We start from the raw sequence: 18,494 nt of genomic DNA, 5'->3' as shown, positions 1-18,494 counted from the left end.
CATTCTCTTAATTCTATTACATGTTCCTTCTGAGTGGATCATATTAGGCAAGAAGGATTTGTACCCCAAAAATGTCTGTGGTTGTATCTGCAGGATTCTGCCGCAATTGTACCCCTTTGACACCTGTTGGGGAATACGGTTAGGTGAGAAGATACTGACAGTAATCGGGGACAACAAGTGACCTTTTGAATCCTGCAGAATTTTATTTCAACACATGACAAAACTAAACTCCTTTGCATAACTTCAGTACAGCAGCAGCAGCCAATAGTACAAAATGTTTTTCAGTGTAAAAATAATTTCCTCAAAACCTCATACTGTGCCATCCTCTCTGAGTGCAAATGCTTAAAATAAAAGATAGGCACATGATGGAAATGACATCTCGTCACATTTCAGTTACACAAGTGTTGAAAACTAAAATTAGTTGGTCATTATTATATTATACCCCCGCCCCCCCTCATGGTTCTTAGGCAACAATGACAGTCAAAAGTTGTTTCGGTCTACAGAGGTGTAAATCAGATCCAGGAGGTGTGCCAAGTTGCTAATGTGCTTTGGCACTAACTTGATAAGTTGTCATTTTTGATTAGATTTCATATTCCACCACCTGCTCACACAAGTTTCTCAGCTTTCATGGAAATGACACCCACCGAGACCGTGACTCCTAAGATCCAAATCATTGATCAAATGAAATAAGGACAATTAATTAATGCATTAACGTGTTCATATACAATTCCTGATTCATAACTAACATTTCCCTTATGTGTTTGTGAGCATTGCTCAATATATAGTCTCCTCTTGGGGGTTACAGAATGAGAATAGTTTATTTCATCTTTCTATACTTAGTGTGAACAATTGACTGCAAATGCTACAAGATCACATAAGAGAAAAAATTATAATCCATAGCTTATAGTCCCAAACAACAACTTCACATATTGAAGCTTTGCTTGCACTCAGCTGAGTGTGTGTAGAGTAAGTGGCTAACATGACATTTTCAATGATTGTTTTACGAAAGAAAATAAAAATCAGGAAAAAAGGAAAAGCATGTAAAACATGACAACTTTACAAATGTTACAAATAAAGAATAAATACATATCAGCTTGCATGAATTTGGGAAATTTCACTGATTCTGAGGAAAAAAACGAAAATACGAAAAGGGACCATTGGCTTTCAATAAACACAGTGCAGTTTTGTTTCAAGTGTTGTATCTCAAACAGGTGTTAATCAGGAGGCGAGGACCCCCCGGCGGATGATGTCAGACCCATAGCGTCGAGACAGGGTTGTGTCGCCTCTCAGTTGGCGGGAATTACACCTTTTCAGAGAGGGCTCCACCTCAGGCTCACTGTGCTTGACCTCGGGGGTGTATCCGTTGGTCTCGGTCCCCGTGCGAAGACGGGTCCTGGGGTAAGAGGGTTCACTGGTGTTGGTGGGGGTCCTGTGCAGTGGCTTGCGTTGCTGTGGGGCCAGCTCCACAGCCCCTTTTTCCCTTACCTCCTGGGGTCTCTCGCTCCTCTTGGGGATTCTGAACTTCCCCCAGTTTTTAAGATGGCTGCCCACAGCCCCGCTCGACACGAGGGTGCCGTTGGTTTGGGTGCACGGGGTCCCTCTTGGCCACCCACAGTGTTTGGTTGTCGTGGAGACGGGAGCCAGGCGGGCACTGGGGGCTCCTTGGTTAGAGTGGTTGTCCTCTGCGCCCGGGTCTTTGACAACTGTCTGATTATTTGCTTGTCTCTCATTGACCTTTGACCCCAGTCTGGTTTTTGTCTTGATGGGAGAACTCTCCCCGACTCCACTCCTCCTTTTCCTCCTCCTCTCCTCCGTGTCCTGGTCATCCCCTCGTCTCCTCGTGCTCCTGCTCTCCTGGTGGTCAGGGTCCGTCATGGCAGGCTCTGGGGCCTCTCTCCTAAGACCTCTCCTGCCTGCAGGCTTGTGTAGTCTGGTGTAGTTGGCCCCATCACTGTCCTCTGTCTTGGGTAGGCTGCTTTGACTGTCCCCCTCACTCAGACTGGCTGGTGAATTAGGGACCCCTCTCCTGTGGGCTCTCTTGCCCCTGTCCTGCTTCAGGGACCCGTGTTTGGCCTTCAGGCCAGTGTAATCCCACAGGGAAGTGGCATCTGACTTCTGAGTTGACACCAAACTCAACGACAAGATCTCTTCCAAACACTTCGCTGACGGCTCTCCTAAAGCAACAAAAGAGGATCGTAAAGATAGTTTTTAATGAGCATCCAAACTTACTTACTCATTTTTTCAGATCAAGGGAAAAGAGTTTAAAATACATGAGGTAACGTCAGTGTCAGACCAGTGTGGCACTCAGGCTGAGTTAGCCAAGCAGGCCGACTTACCAGCCAGCAGCTCCTGGTCCAGCAGTTTGACCTGGTGCTGGAAGATCTGCTCCTGGACACGCCACAGAGAGCGCTTCATCTTTTCCCTCCGCGTCACCATGTAGGTCAGGTTACGCACCTGGGGGGACACGTGGGGGACACGCAGGGGACAAAAGTGAGGAGAACAGAAAGCAGAGTGATTCTACACAAGTGGAAGAAGCAGGCAGGAGAGTTTGTCTTTTTTTTTTTTTTTAAGTTTGTTAAGAACTTATATTGTGCTATATGAGGAGGAAGGTATAACGAGAGGACATTTAAAAAGGACAGAAAAAGAGGAGCCAATTCCCATAACAATTTTTTAAAAAGTTGTTTTTTTAAAAGAATTGCTTCACATGAAGGTGTTACTGTGCCAAGTGTAAAAGGAACAAACTCAAATGAGGATTTGTGTCAACAATCCCCTCCAAGGCCAGTAACCACAACAATTACTGTATCACCTTTGCTTAAACAGCATTACACAATATCACACTACTGAAAGGTCTGTCATCAATGAGGACTGTTGTGTGGTGGTGGTGACTCCTTCAAAATAAATTTGGGGTCTTATCCTTAACCTCTAGTGTGTATCCATGGAGTTGCATCTAAAACCTCTGTCTCCCACCTCCTGTCTAGGTCTAATAGAGCTAGTTTCTCCGCTAGTTTCTGTGTCTGGGTCACAGCGCTCCTCATATGCTCCCTCCATATTGTCTTCTTACTGACACATGAAGTTGGCAACCTGTATTTCAATCTCACTTCCTATAAGTATACTAAGATGAACTTCAAGCACAAGTAAGACCTCTGTTTATTCTACCTTATCCTATCCTACTTAATGCATCAGACAAGCATAAAGATAGCAGCCAGGTCATTTTGCACTGCAACTCTGTATTTATTGGAACGGTTCTTCTTAGACATATCTGGGACTGAGATCTGTGGAGCGTCATCCTCCTCCCTGTTTGTTCCTGACACCACCAGCCTCCTCCTATCTGCGGCCTGCGGCAGCAGCCGACACCCAGCCTCTGCTCCAATGCATGTGGCTGGGGAGACGTGGCCTGGCCGGGGTCAGAGAAGGCACAGCAAACCCCGCTGCAGCCCAGGGTAGAGGGAGGGGAGGGAAGGAACCTACCCTCTCCAGGTCCTGCCTGAGGTGTGTGAAGAGCTGGAGCCTGCGCAGTAGGACGTCCTGCTCACGGCGCGCGAGGCACTCCTCCTCGTCCTTCTTCGGAGTGAGGAGTGGCTGGTTGAAGTTGGCCCGGCGTTTCAGCTTCCAGTATTGATAGAGGAAGTCCACTGCCTCCTGCGGCAGCTTCAGGTGCTTGGCCACCTCCTTAATGTCCACAAACTGAAAGAACTCCTCCTCCAGCTGCTGCAGTTTAAGCTTGCGGAGGTTGACCCTCTTTTCCTCCTGCTGACGGCTGCTGAGCCCCTCTGGGGCTTCAAGGCCTCTGGCGGGGAGGGACCCGGAGGCAGCATCCCCTCGGACTCTTCCTTTCCTCCTACCCCTCTTGTCTCTGGCCCCTTCCTTCTCCTCCTTCTCCTCTCCTGAGTCCTGCTCCCTAGACTCGCTCCCCTCCAGTCCAGAGTGCTTGGGGCAATAAGACTTGAATTTCACCTCATCTGCCTCTGTGAGGATCGTGTTCATCTCTGTGCCACAGTGGAGGGCACACGTCACGTGGAACGCAGTCCGGCAGTTTTTGGCTGAGCACTGAGGGAATAACGGTAGATTGAAGAAAACAAATTATGTAATTCCATGTGCCATTAAACCCATCACTTTGTCCCTGCATTGGATATGTAGCTCCAATGCCTTGTGAAGGGACTCTACCTGTATGCATGCTCCAGTCTTCTCCTTGCACAGGCAGCAGATCAGGGCCCACCTATTACTGGGAATGTGTGACACGTTGGTTATGGGCTCCATCTTCTCTGGGTTCCCTATGCTCACCTACAGCAGGAATCGCACCGAGAGACAGACAGTTACTGTACAAACACCGGCAGACAAAATGTCGAAACAGGAAACAGAAGGAAGAAAAGCGTCTCACGTACAGCCTCATTACAATCAGTGAAAAGATATCAGGTGTGAGACAGCACACTAGATAAGGCTTGAGCACACACCCCTAATCAGTGAACGCATTCAAAGACAAGAGTGTGTCGCAGTCACCTCTGGAATCCACAAGGCACAGCTGACATGGACCCATTTGGTGCCGCTTCGAGTGGGCTTCATGGCCCCGCCCTTCTTTGGGCATAGTTGGCACTTCGGCAGGATGCCAAGGGCACAGATCCGGCACAGCCAGCTACCCTCAGGCACTTTAAGGATGCCATAACATGCCTATCGAGGAACAAAACACACACCCCCACTGAGTATACACGCAATGAGTGCAGAGACTTATTCCTGGGTGCTGTTTGTCACATACCTGAGATGAACGGCCCTGTTTAAGGAGATAATTATACCTGTGCCAAAGAGGATCATTAAAATAACTCACCTGGTGCACGCAGATGTTGCACTTGTCACAGAAGACCATCTCGTTGTTGTCCTCCCCGTCGGGAGACAAGCAGACATCACAGACCACGTCCTCGTCGTACTCGATGCCCAGCCCTTCTTCTGTCTCCATGGCGTGGTTCATTTTGTCATAACAGCGACGCTCAAACTCCTCCATCACTCTCTCCATGGTCATCTCGTCCAGCACCTGCATCCCTGTACGGCCAGCACAGAGCGTGCACACAATAGTCACGGTTCCATGTATACAGTCAAATCAGACGCGCAAACAACTAGGTTTTTTTTTGGGGTCGATTTTAGTGCATGCTGGTCGAGAGGGCCGTGTAACACACGAGGAAAGCTCACATCGTTTACAGCTGAGCTTTCTTATTCACGGGCATCGCAAATGTGTAGTTACATTCTGCATCTGGGTGCTTCAGTAGATGAAGATGACAGTAGCTGAGGGGGGTCACACAGACTCACCCATGTCACAGAACTCCTTGTTGATGAACTGCAGCCAGGCCACGTCTTCCTCGTTCAGGTCGTAACGACACATCCCCTCAGCCAGGGTGCAGATGTCCACGTACCCCAACGCCTCGGCGTTCGACGTCCGGATCAGCTTCTTAGGTTTGGAGAACATGACCTCCTGTCCCTTCTCGGCAGTTATCCTACGGGGCACATTCGATATGTATTACTGTACCCCGTTCTGTTCACTGATCAAACAGAACCAAACATAGAACCCTGATGTGTTGTGTGTTATCAGGTACAAAGGCTCACAGTCTATCATTGTCATCAGGGGTATACTAGTTGGGTTTGTCTTGTGTGGCCCAAGACTACATGATGATATCAACAGTATTTTTGATATAAAAGGTATTTTTTGTGTATGACAGGGATTCAGGGCTCTCCTACCGGGCTACAGGTTGAGGGATTGACTGGGGGCTGACTGGAACCTGGACCCCTTTCTCCCACTCCTGTCTCCAGGGGTCAGCTAGGACATAGAAGTCCTCTGGGTTCAGTTGGTACGTGTCGTGCAGCTTCATGGCAGTGATCAGGTCTGTCCTGAATACCTGCAGCATAGGGCCACACACAGATCAGTCACTCGCTGTGATGAACGTCAATCAATTACCATTGAAGCAGTGAGTGAGTGTGGGCCCTACAAAAGCCTTCAATCTGAGGGGTTGAGTGTTAATGTACTGTACCTCTGAGGGTTTCTTCCCCTGGCCTCTTCTGGGATGTGAGTGCTGAGACCAGGAGGTAGAGTTACCTTCAAGGGGACAGAGACAAAACAGCACACTTCAAACCTCAACTTTCTATTCAGTTTAAGTAAACCTCATTCATTAATGGGTGTCTGATGTTAATCTGTTCTGAGATAATAATAATAGTAAAAAATAAAAAATGTAAACGACCAACTTATACGGTCTTTTACCAAAAAGATACATGGCTCCTGGAAACTGCTTGTTATTCGGTGCAATTTTGTTATTCATCTTTCAGACCCTGTATCTACCTGACCTGATAAGACATCTTTAAATGTCCAAATGCGGCTTCTGTCCCTACTCAATTTCTGCCTCCTTCTGAGACAGCGTGCTTCCCTTGTCCTTCTCTTACCCTTTTGGCACTTGGGCTTCCCTGTAATGTACATTCATAAACCAAGATGCAGAATTGCATACTTTGTTTTCAAATCACAAATTACGGCTAATTTAGATGGTGGTGGAGAAATTACTGGTATATTTGAGCAATTACCAGTACCGGTATATAATTTCTTCAGAAAATACTGTTCATTTTATCTTATGGTGTGAGGCTAATGCTTGGCTCTCTCCACCAAAGATCATTTTAGTTTATCAGCCATCATCCTACCCATTAATTCTGTTCTAAATATCAAGTTCTGCTATATCTAAAAAGGCAAGTGAATTTCCATCCTTGACAGAACAAAGGTCAATCAACCATTGAATGAATGGCACAAGGAGGGGGTAACAGTTGGTCTAATGGAAGGGAGAATGCTTACTTCCATTGTCTGAGTCCTCGCTGCTGCTGAGATGTTGAGTTCTCTTCATGGTCCTCAGTCTTGCCAATCTCAGAATGTAAATCTAATTGTACTTTGTAAATCTGAAATTAGGATATTGATAAATTATGAAACAACACACAAAATCCAGTTTAGGTCAGAATTATGCATTAAACCAGGTCAACCCGATAAGGGTAGACTAAACAATATGACATCATCATACACAATGGGGCAATTTCTAACTTACAGAAATCAACAGCAGCAGAATTAAAATCTGCCCCAGGAGGTCACAAATAATTTATATCATGTTATTTATGTCTGTGAACAGGAAGTCATCCCTGCTCTGATGATGTTGTATTGCCAAGTCTACCTTTTGGAGTATCCAAATAATCTGTTTTGGCTCCAACTAGCCTGCCATTTGCACAGACCGATGATAAGTACTAATACTGCTCAATATTATTTCAATCAAGTTGTCGGACAAACTCTTAGGATAAGATAAACAAAATCACACCACAAATATTAATCTCACTGATTCATTATAAACTGGTCACTACACCTGTCTTCCCGAAGTTCCCTCAACAGCAGCATCACAATGAAGGGTCCTCCACCGCTAATTTCTAACAATTCAAGCAACAAACAACACATTGACAGCGCTTTTCCTGAGACTTTGAGCAAAACAACGTGACAAAAGAAACACAACGTCATAATGACCTCAAGGGAGGGGCTTGTTCACGAGCATCAGCTCTGCTTACGTGCTGCGCAGCCGCAGATTATTTTATACATAAATCACCTCTATACTTCCCAAGAAATCTACGTATGAACAAATCCATGTCACACACAGATGGCGAATCATTCAGCCTAATGTTTCAGATTCAAACCGACCCACACTGGCCAGTTTTACAGCGAATGGCTAGACCGTGGTATCCTGATTACCTAACCAAGCTATTACGACTTGTTGCTGTCTGACTGGTGACCTGGGCTGTCACTAGTACCACCCGACTGCCCGAAATAATTGGGCATAAATCGTTCCACGTTCCATTTAAATTTAACCTCATGTCAGTAGAAACTATCACTATCCAATAGAAAAATCATGATTTACAAAAAGGGGGACATAGTATTGGTATTTGTTTAACAACGCTTCATGCTATTAGACAGAACCCGTCTCTCAAGAACAGCCGTTTAGTATGATGTCGACGATAACATAACGTCCCAGTTTTGCAAAGATCCATAAACAGAAACATACTTGCTAACGTTATAGCTATCGAAATAAACAATAATAATAAATGTTATTTCAGTTCAAAAGTCATCATGCAAAGGCAGTTTAACTCACACGATACGATGTCTTGGCTATTCAAACATGTGCTTAGCTGCTTGACAGAACACTGCAGTTGTGGAGAGCTGGTGTACGATCGCTAGCTGGCTAACATTAGCTAACGATGTAACAACAACACAGCTAGTACCAGTCAGCACGGTGGCTGCTGTTTAGCCACGTAGCTAGCACGTTGCTGATTAGCTGAATTTACATAAAACGAACTGGGAGTTTCAAAATAGTACCGCTACCCAACAGTAGTTAAGGGCGACCTTTACATGTACTGTATGAATTATAATGTAATGTGGACAGGATATAGTAGTGACAGACTATTTACTCTAGCCCTCTGAACTCAATCTTTGGCGCCATTTTAAATGACGTAGCTAACTGTTTGTTTCTAGCGGGCTGTGCGACCATCACCAGGGTCGTCGGCACAAAACGGTCTGCCGTCACTCGTTCAAATGGTTGAACTCTACTCTACAGTTGAAATGAGAATAAATGCCTTCGATTTAACTCCATATTTAGTCAATAAGAAATCGGGCAGTACCTACACACACAGTACGTCTGGTCGATGCGGTGGTTCTATGTGGAAATGGAAGAGTTCGTTCAGCAGCGAGTTCGACGGGCCCGCATTCACTAACGTTCCACTGAATCTGACTGACGTCTGCTCTATTTGGTGTTTAGTTACTGTGTGTTGCCACTAGAGAGCGCACTTTCACTGAAGAGATTTAGACACGTTTCTGTGTGATAAACAACGTATACTTGTGTTTAATTATGTTTTCCGATGAATGATCATGTAACTACATGGATCGGATCGATTTCTTTTTTTGGTTTTCAATTTCTATTTGTGCTGCTCATGGCGTATTTGGGCGCTGGTGGACGTCTCATCATGTTCAAATAGTAGAATAATATAATTTAGTGAAATGTTTTTGCTGGGAGAAGATCATAAATACATGTCAGTGTGCTAAGTGTTATTATAATTTGTATGTTTTTTTCTTGTTTTCTCTTATTTGTTTTCTCTTATTATCTTTTGTGAAAATAAATCATAAAATCATAAAACTGTCCCCACCAGCGATATTGCTTCATTAATTACATAAAATACATAATAACAATTTCTGTACAATTTCAATTTTTTTCAAAACATGTTTTGTTTTTATGCACTCCAATGAATGTTAAGACAAGATAGTTGTACAGGGATATTTTCAGTGAATACAAGCTCATTATATTTTCAGTGTCATGCACACATGTACCCCTAGATGGAGTAGTAGGGGAATAAGCAAAGTAACAACGTACTGTTTTATAAATAATTAATTGTACAATTAATTGAACACTCAATTTATGAGGTAAATATTTTAACAGGAAATTACAATTAGGCCCACAAGTTCACGAACAAAACAATGTTTTTCTTGAAATGAAAGTGTGGATTACAACAAAAATACAACCATAACAATGCTGCCTTTGAAAATGCAGACCGTTTTGTATGCACAGTGCATGTGTTGCTACAACTACAATACTTGAAGATATGAAGGACTGATATTTGGAAGACTTTCAATGATATTTGATTCTCTCAGCACAAGGCAAGAATAGTCAGGATCCTGTTGTTAGAGGGTATGGTTTGGATGCATGTTCTTGTACATTAATTAGGAGAAAATTACATTGTAGGATCATTGCACAATGCTCTGATAGCAACTATAGTGTCTCTCATATGTGCCAAGAGGTTTTAGATATTTAAGCCTTATATGGCACATTTTGACCTTCATGGTGACACACATAGTCAAGTCGAAACTAAGAACTAATTCTATGATTATGTAACATAATGCAGTGCTATTACGAGAAAACAAGTAACTAAGTGTGCTTCTCTGACAACTAAATGGGTGACAGCTGGTGAATCTGGCGCCAATAACACAAATCCAGATCAATAAGGAAAGAATGTGACAGGAGGTTGAGACTTTCCAAACCCCAATCTGTGCTGCCAGCCCAACTACTGTATAGCAGGAGAAGCCTCAGCCCCCCTGTAACTTGGTGACTAACTGGTCCCACAACATTGGATAGAGGGTAGGGTCATGCAGACCAGACACCTAACAAAGAGGTTTCACAGAAATGCCATGGCAGAGCTTAACGTCCTTTACCAGACTTTTAACTCCTTGGCGATGTCAAGTCAAAACACCCTGATAGGGATCATTTGATGGCAAGTATGGCATCATAGGACTTCCCTGTCCGGCACACTTGGATATTCTGAAAGCCTGCAGTGGAAAGCATACTGGAGTACTGAGAAGGAGGATGCTCCTTTCCCTCTGTCTGAACCAACATGTTCAGGGAGAAGATCTGGGCCATGACAGGGCCTCGTCTGTTCTCAAACAGCAGAGACTCCACCAAGAGGACACCACCACCTATAAGGAGGAAAAATAGAGATATCGACACAGTGTTATGGTCACCTAGGTAAGGCAGGTTGGGGGGGTGTACTACATGTTGTAAAAGTCATCAGTCAGCATTTGTCAGCACACACCTGGTTGACAGCATGCATAGATCTTCTTCAACAACTGCAGACACTTCTCTTCCTTCCAGTCATGAATGATCCTTGCCAGAATGTACAAGTCAGCAGGTGGGATATCACTGTCAAAGAAATCTCCTGCATACAAAGCACACCTTTCAGTAATGACAGCAATGGCATGTTTGGGGTATAGACTCTGACTGTTGAAGTAAAACTTTCAGTGTGATGATCTAATAATGCTCACCCTCCTGAAAAACAATAGTGTCGTCTTGTTCAGCAAAATGTTGCTTGGCATTTTGGATGACTTTGGGAAGGTCAAATACAGTAACAGTGGATGAGGGGTAGGCCTTCACCAACTCACGGGCAAGGGCACCAGAACAACCTGGAAAAGATTGCCAAATCAACAGAGGATAATCAAGACCGCGTATCACCAGGACGACAGGGTGACAGACCTTTACGTTTGCATGTTCTAGTTTGAATTATACTCACAATTTAGGTTTGAACTACAACTTGTACACTTCCTACATATGTTAATATCACTTCACCACCACAAAAAAAGGAATTGATGTTGCTGTAACCAAACTCTTACCTCCAAGGTCTACCATTGTATTAAAACAGGAGAGGTCGAATGCTGTAGCAATGTCATGTCCATCGATGACCCATGTTGAGTTCATCAGCCCCATAAACTTTAGCATCTCCTCATCTGACCTGAAATAGATAGACTCTCTCAGCTGGAGCATAACACATGGAACCATATTAATTAACAAACACTCAACAACAATATACACTTTCTACATGTATCAGTGATAAAAACACATTTTAGCTGTAACATCAAATTAGCAAAATAGTTCGTTTTTTTCGGTCTGAGAGAAGAATATGACTTGGAATTCGCACTATGGTATACTTTGAAGAGCACAAAATCCTCAGCCAAAAACACAAAACCCCTTGAGGCAAATTGTTCAATGCAGCGTCAGCTGAATCAGAGCACAAAGAAATAAATAATGAATTTTCTCTCTGCAGTCATCAGTGGGTCAGAGACTCATGCGAGTGTACTCTTGCGGAGAGAGTGGAGCAATTTGATATGCCTTTCTGTCTTTTCAATTGTGATTTCTGTCAGTGTATTGTGCTCTTGGAGGTCTCTGTGTTAATCACATTCCTCTACAAAGACGCTACAAAAATACAGTACAATGCAAAACAAGAAGGAGTTGGAGAGAAACCTTAACAATATTTGATTACATACACTTTTTTTATTCAAGTTCCTTCATTGAATGTCTTCCTGGGCTGCATTTACATTTCAGTAAGTTACAGTATGATGTAATGTAAAGGACACCCACGGTACCTGTAAATGGTTTGGAAGATGTCCTCAGCTGAGAGGCCAAAGGTTTTTTCATTCTGGTTTTTTCCTTCCCTGGACGAAATGTGACAATCAACCACAGCTTGATATATCCCACACATGAACATACGAAAGGTGAGACTAATGAGTGTGTCCCTCTCCATTCCTACATTTTCTGGTTCAATTTAGTTCGCCTCTCCTGCAATTTCTTTACCCACCTAACAGCGTCCACCATGTTGTTCCAGAGTGGATAGATGGTTTGCGACTGGTAGATGATCATGTCATGGAGCGATTTTGCACTGCTTTTGGCAAGGTAGAGGTTGGCCACATCCGTACTACTGTAGCAAACTGATACAAAGAGATAAGCATTCTACTGATACTCAGGTATTCCCTGTTGAAACTAGACAGATGATTCTGACTGTGAAAATAGGAAAGGCATATTTATAGGAGTGTGCTTAAGTAACACTACACTATTCCAGTGTGATATGGTGTATCAACATCACCTGTCCCCTCTATCACCTCCACCTCCAGGATCTCAATGCCCACCAGAACGTCCAGAAGCCTCTCCATGCCATCCACACTGGTGCCCAGCTCCTCTGCCACATGCTGCACACTCAGGGGCTTCTGAGATTGAAGTAGGAGGTCGAAGACCCCCAACTCACAGGCTGAAAATATCACCTAATGGGAGGTGCAAGTTTAGTGATTTTCTATTCTTAGAATAGAAAAGTCATGCAGGCTGACATTGTTTGGTGTTCACATGATTGGCAGAATAGAGAATGACTTGTCAGTAAATCATGTTTACAATAAAAAAAGAAAAATGGAAAACCTTTGAGACTCTGAAGCCATTGAAATACTCCAATAGTTTGAAAGGGTAGTCCAATTCACTCTGGGATAGATGTTCTGCCATGGCATTAAGTCCTACAGGGGGACAAAGCAATGAGGAATGGTTATGTAAGACTTAACGGTTCATTTCCAGATCAAAGAGAAATTAATCAATGTAAGTTGTATTATGGAACTGCCATGTTAAAGTAATAATAATTACATTATTCACAGTATTTTGTTTTAACGTGCATACAGTCATTAAGTAATTACTTTGTAATTGTTGCACAGCATTAGCCTAGAGATGAGAGAGGGAAGTGGAAGGGGACTGTGCCTACCACTTCACTAATATGCCTTATGCTGCATAAAAACATATTATGATTTTAGAATTAATTAATTATCATTTAATCTACTATAGAACAAACATGTAGTCTGATTAATGCAGGGTTATTACTAGCTGCTGGCCTTCCCCCTCGCGTTGCACGAAAATATATAAAAACACACCGCCGCATTCTATCGCTGAATAAAAACCTGCTTCAAGATATCCTACTTGTTTGTTGTGTTGTTCCTTCTTGCGGTTAAGTTTAAATCAAACCAAAACACCCACCAGAACAGATGTTTGTTCCGTTTTTTCCTGCGGCGGTGGTAAATACTTTGTCACGGCTAATGCAACCGCACGCTTTCCCCTAGACGTGCGACTTACATTACCCGGCATTCTGAATACACCACCTCCACAGGGGGGAAAAACATCTGAATCAAACATCTCTTCTGGCGAGTATTTTCACTTTACTTCAACTTTCCGCAAGAAGGAACAACACAACAAACAAGTAGGCCTAGGATATCTTGAAGCAGGTTTTTATTCAGCGATAGAGTGCGGCGGTGTGTTTTTTTGTTTTCGACTATGTATTAACTGCAATGCGAAGTGTAAGCTTCTGGTTGCATTTGCAGCTAGGTTATTACATAGACTACAGCAATAATTGTTACCAAATGTAGCCGCTTCTGCATGGGCCCCATATCCTACACAGCTGCTGTGCAATAAAAAGCGGTGTTGCTTATGAAAATTTGGCATCAAGGAATATATTTCGGAGATTAAACAGTATAGGTCTACTTCACGTCAAACTGATGGTAATGCAACATGGGGACGAACTTGGTTCCAGAAAGTGTTAAGCACTTAATTAATATCACCTAGACTAATATATTAGTAAAAACAAACATTTCCTTAACGTGGTGTTGCCCTAGTTACAGTTTCATTGCAACACAATATTACTTATCATTAGACGAGACACGCGAGACGAGGGCGCCTGGTTCCTCAGACCAATGACATTTCTGATTGCATTAAAACCTGCTTAACCCGGTGATACAGTATAATGTTATCGCCTAAGCACACTTCAATATCTACGGAGACATTCCTATGGGGTTGTTATGTAAGCTGTCTGCGAGCTGTGTCGTTCCAAATGTGTTTAGACCTACCTCTTTAGGCAACCTTTATTGGCGTTATTTTCAAGCAGTCACTGCGTAGATTCAAACGAGGAATAGACGACCAAATCGCCTTGTGATTGATAGCTTCAAAGATGTGTGAAACAAATAGTACGATCAGCACGAGTGATGACTTGACTCGATCCCGTCCTGTTGCCCCAGTTCGTAAGGGGGCGCTCAAACCCTCTTTTGCCAACTTCTCGACTTCACTGGCCAAGCTGAGCTCAGTGTTAATGACATTTTCAGCGTTTTTGTTATTTGTAAATGAACAAGTATGTATCAATTCAGGAGTGCATCGCCGTCATTTGCACTGAGCTGGAAGAACTGTAGTGTTACATTTGTATCAATGTAAAATAACTATAAAGGCCAAAACAAGTATGTAATGACATTGATATCACCTGTGAACTTGAACCTGAGCAACTACAGTGAAAATGGACCATGAAGAAACAAAATGTGAAAATTGTAGGATGAATAGTACACTTCAAGTGACGGTTTCCTCTGAATGTAAATATCACACAACTTCATAAATTATTAACCAAATCAGTTTATTATGCATGAACAAATCCCTTCCTCTATCTCGCGCTCAGACACACACCCAACATTTAAATACATAACGTGGCGGGACTTCAGCATAGCTCACCATTGTTGCACATGCTTTAATAAAATGATAGCTATATTTACAAGATAAGCGACATTTCTCCCAAAGATGAATTTACCCCAATCCCATCCCACCCCCACAACACTTTAAACGTTCCTTTTGAGATTCACCCACGTTTAAAAAGAACTTCAGCAAAGAAACAAAAGAAAAAGAAAAACACAAACCATGGGGCTTTTGGCCAATACAACACAGCAATATATGGAGTTCATCAACTACATAAATATGGCAGTAACACTGAGTAATTTGTAAGGTCTATTTACAAGGTTGTGATGTGGGGAAATATTCCAGTCTGTGCGTGGATTGATGAGAGCATGCCGTTTTAGTCTGGAGGACCTAATCTAAGAATCCGCTCTTTTTAAACACTCCCAAGAAACTAAAGAATCATGGGAAGAATAGTTTTCCAGCCCCGCCCCCTTCTCCTGTTTGACTGGTCAGAATTTTAGTTGTCTATAACAAACAAAATAAGGCACAATTAATACTTTGACCATTTTAGGGGATTCTACAGACTTACAGCTGACATGAATGGCATGTAAACAGTCGATTGATTAGAACTGTCATTTGACCTTCCCTTTGTATTCCCAATCAACGATTCGGTCTGAAGTGTTTCAAAACATTTTTTGTGGCAAGGACCTCTAATCCCCCCCCCCACCCCACCCCCACCCCGCGCTCCCCACTATGCTACCCCACAAATACAATCACATGGTGACAAACAAAGATAAACTAGTAGTGCATACACTACAAACAACAGGAAAATACAACTCCCCTCCTTTGCCTTTGGTTAGGCCACATCACTGCCCTTTCAATGGTGGTGGTGGTGGGGGGTGGGGCGGGGGCTCGCTCTCTCTCGCTCTTTTTTTTTTTTTTTTTTTAAACAAAAAAGTCCCACAAGCAATCGATTAATTGATTGATAAGCTTACAAATCGAATGCTAAAGCAGTTCAGGTGTGAAGTGGGATTTAACAAAACAAAAACAAACAAAACATTCCCATCCCACCCCTAGACTTCTTTGACCATTGCATTCTGACCATCAAGACCCTCTGTACAGCCTCCACCCAGCACTCTGTGACAACCACAATGCTTTTTTCACATTAATGCAACAGTGACATCCCAAGGAAAATTGAGTAAAATGTTTGCTTTCGTTTCCTTTCTCAATTATACTAATAGCACAAAACCCATGTTTATGTCATTAAAATCCCCCATAAACAGTTTGTCATAATTTGTTTCTGTTGGTGGAAATCTGTACGATGAAGTGGGAGGTCTTAGCGCCAGGAACTTGAAAAGACTGAGTCCCGTCCAGAACAGCTGCAGTGCCAGACAGATAAGGAGTTGGGTAAGGTGGAATAACAGGTTCAAAGGGAGGAGGGTTGGGAAGTACAGGCGATCGCAGCTGTATGGGTCCTGGCTTTGGTCGTGTGGGTGAACAATTCAGTCATGTTTCAGGTGGTCCTTGACGTCCTCCTCATCAGTGTACTCGGACGGCTCATCTCCAGGCTTCAGCAGCCGCCCAACATAATCATATTTTTCTGTTGGGGGGGAAAAAAGCAAAGGGGATGTATTATAAACCAATACTCTATCGGGAATAATCATATTCCCAACCAACAATACATCAACTGTCGTCCCCAACTTTAGGGAGACCACAATGCACGCATAAACATTCTTACCCATGAACTGCATCTCCCACTCTCTGACACTCTCCATCTGTACAGCATTGAGATCAGACAGGTCATCATACTCGTCCCTAAGAGCATCCCTCTCCAGACAGAAGGTGGCCAGGCCCCTTGATGCATCACGGCCCGCAAAAATCCCATAAGGACCATCTGCAGGGAAAGTGGACACAGGAGAATTAGAACCGAATATTTAATTTACTGCATGGTCCGTCTAAAGAGAGTATGAGTTAAGTGTTGACTTCAGAGAATTATATACTTCTCACATTGTTAGAAACAGACATCATCTGATCCCCATGTGAGAACCTAGCTCTAGGCATTAAAGTCCTTTATTTTGTTGTGCAATAGAAACCACAATAGTATTCCAGCCCTCAATGAAAGCACTTTTGTCATTAGAAACACTGTGAGAAGCTCCACACAAATGTTTCTTTACAATAAAACCAAATGTTAACCAAATGTTTCATAATGGAAAATCTGATGTTTGCTATCCCGAATTTCTTAAGCATGACAAAACAGGACATATTTTACGTCAGCAACTCAAAATAGCCTGATAGCTTTTAAGAATTACTAATGCTAGGCTATCTGGCCAGCAGCAGACTGAGTGCAATGTGTTCTAAGGGTACATTTATATAACAGGAGTTGACGGTTAGGAAAGTAAGGATCTTCTTCGAAATACAAATAACATTCAACCTACGAAATGTAGCTGGTTGGCATCTCCCATTTAAAAGCATCTCAATTAGGGTCTCCCACCTAAGATGAAAGCTGCTGTACCTTACTAACCTCAACCAGCTGGCTGGCTGACAATGTTGTGGCACTAACTAGCTGACGAGGTTCCAGCAAGCTACGCGGGGACAAAGTTCATACTTTTCGAAATGACTGCAGTCCAGTATTATATTGTTAGTAGTTGGTTAACATTCTCTTGGTCCCAGACTGCAAACAACTGTCTTGAACTGTCAGTCTCTTAAAATGTGGTCATCCAGCGAGCAAGCCAGGTTGCATCTGCACGTCAACATACGAATCTGCAGCAGCTTGCTTGCTGCTGCTTGCCAACAACGTCGGACGTTAGCACTGATATAAGTTAGCTAACGTCATTGTCATAATATTCTTAAACATTGTTTTTGAATAATAGCTGGCTTCAAGTGTCAAACTAGACCAAGAAACTTGCTAATCAAACGCACCCGACCAAGTTGTACAATACATGATTATTTGTGAAGCCAGCTGGCTGACTTAGCTACTAGCTAGACAACGTTTGCTAGCAGGCTTATTGCGCCCAAACAGCCAATGTGCTATCCGTTGTTTTTTAGGACAAGGAGGTAGCTAGCTGTAACTTAGCAAGTTAGCTAGCTAGGTGATGATGTATTTACAACTTTATTCAATCCAAAATACATTACCTCGCCCATAAAACTTTTTGCCAGTGGTAACATCGAAGACTTTCATATTAACTGCCATCATGATCCGGGGGTTTTGAAGTCCATCGTATTCGCCCAGTTGCTCCAAAGTAAAATCACGTCTTCTCATCTTGGGAAGAGACGAGGCCTCGCTTCCATGGGCCGCGTCAGCACCAACTCGTCTACCCCATCGTCGATAAACTACATAGCAGATCGCAACGACTAAAACTAAAATACTGACATTTAACAACATTCCGCCGAGACTGAGCCCGTCTGACTCCTCTGATGTCCCCTGCCCGCCACTAGTGTCAACTGGTCCACTCGAACTGCCTCCATCGTCCGCCATACTGCACGGTAGCGCCTACCCACAAGAAAACCCACCCACTTTCGAGCTTTTAATCAAATATGATTGGACTGCGTCAATAACTTTGTCATTCAGTCTTGGGAGCCGTAGTTTTTCCCTTGACTCATGATGCCACTAGCAATAACATGGGCAGGACAATAGGCTATTGATGCATGAATGAAGAAAATAACTTTTGAACATAG

General features: G+C 43.3%; 3 protein-coding genes across 5 annotated transcripts; all 3 read right to left on the bottom strand.

Annotated features, from left to right (window-relative positions):
- Positions 1–178: 178 nt before the first annotated feature.
- jade1 (jade family PHD finger 1) lies at positions 179–8,713 on the bottom strand. Of its 3 annotated transcripts, none has more exons than XM_083684081.1 (11): positions 8,674–8,713; positions 6,815–6,915; positions 6,012–6,076; positions 5,722–5,879; positions 5,296–5,480; positions 4,820–5,031; positions 4,498–4,665; positions 4,165–4,281; positions 3,469–4,047; positions 2,337–2,454; positions 179–2,174 (listed from the first exon to the last, which is right to left on the bottom strand). In XM_083684081.1, the coding sequence occupies exons 2-11, from the start codon at positions 6,861–6,863 to the stop codon at positions 1,219–1,221; spliced, it is 2,607 nt and encodes an 868-aa protein (XP_083540207.1). In that variant the 5' UTR covers positions 6,864–6,915; positions 8,674–8,713; the 3' UTR covers positions 179–1,218. The 3 variants fall into 3 exon arrangements, with proteins under 3 accessions (XP_083540207.1, XP_083540208.1, XP_083540206.1); XM_083684082.1 differs by having other exon boundaries at positions 8,668–8,711; XM_083684080.1 differs by lacking the exon at positions 8,674–8,713 and adding an exon at positions 8,142–8,408.
- Positions 8,714–9,281: 568 nt separating this feature from the next.
- Positions 9,282–14,384, bottom strand: asmt2 (acetylserotonin O-methyltransferase 2). Its single transcript, XM_083682813.1, has 9 exons — positions 14,234–14,384; positions 12,771–12,862; positions 12,448–12,622; positions 12,163–12,292; positions 11,951–12,019; positions 11,201–11,319; positions 10,856–10,993; positions 10,627–10,749; positions 9,282–10,510 (listed from the first exon to the last, which is right to left on the bottom strand). Exons 2-9 carry the CDS (start codon positions 12,849–12,851, stop codon positions 10,299–10,301), a joined length of 1,047 nt encoding a protein of 348 aa, XP_083538939.1. The 5' UTR covers positions 12,852–12,862; positions 14,234–14,384; the 3' UTR covers positions 9,282–10,298.
- A 764-nt stretch (positions 14,385–15,148) lies between these two features.
- pgrmc2 (progesterone receptor membrane component 2) lies at positions 15,149–18,301 on the bottom strand. The gene is made up of 3 exons (XM_083683115.1): positions 17,952–18,301; positions 16,558–16,713; positions 15,149–16,419 (listed from the first exon to the last, which is right to left on the bottom strand). Exons 1-3 carry the CDS (start codon positions 18,292–18,294, stop codon positions 16,322–16,324), a joined length of 597 nt encoding a protein of 198 aa, XP_083539241.1. The 5' UTR covers positions 18,295–18,301; the 3' UTR covers positions 15,149–16,321.
- Positions 18,302–18,494: the final 193 nt, after the last annotated feature.

Source organism: Argentina silus (genome assembly GCF_951799395.1).
Source record: "Argentina silus genome assembly, chromosome: 13".
NCBI classification, from domain to species: domain Eukaryota; kingdom Metazoa; phylum Chordata; class Actinopteri; order Argentiniformes; family Argentinidae; genus Argentina; species Argentina silus.
Note: the sequence above shows the minus strand (reverse complement) of the source record. Positions and strands in the feature narration are given on the sequence as shown.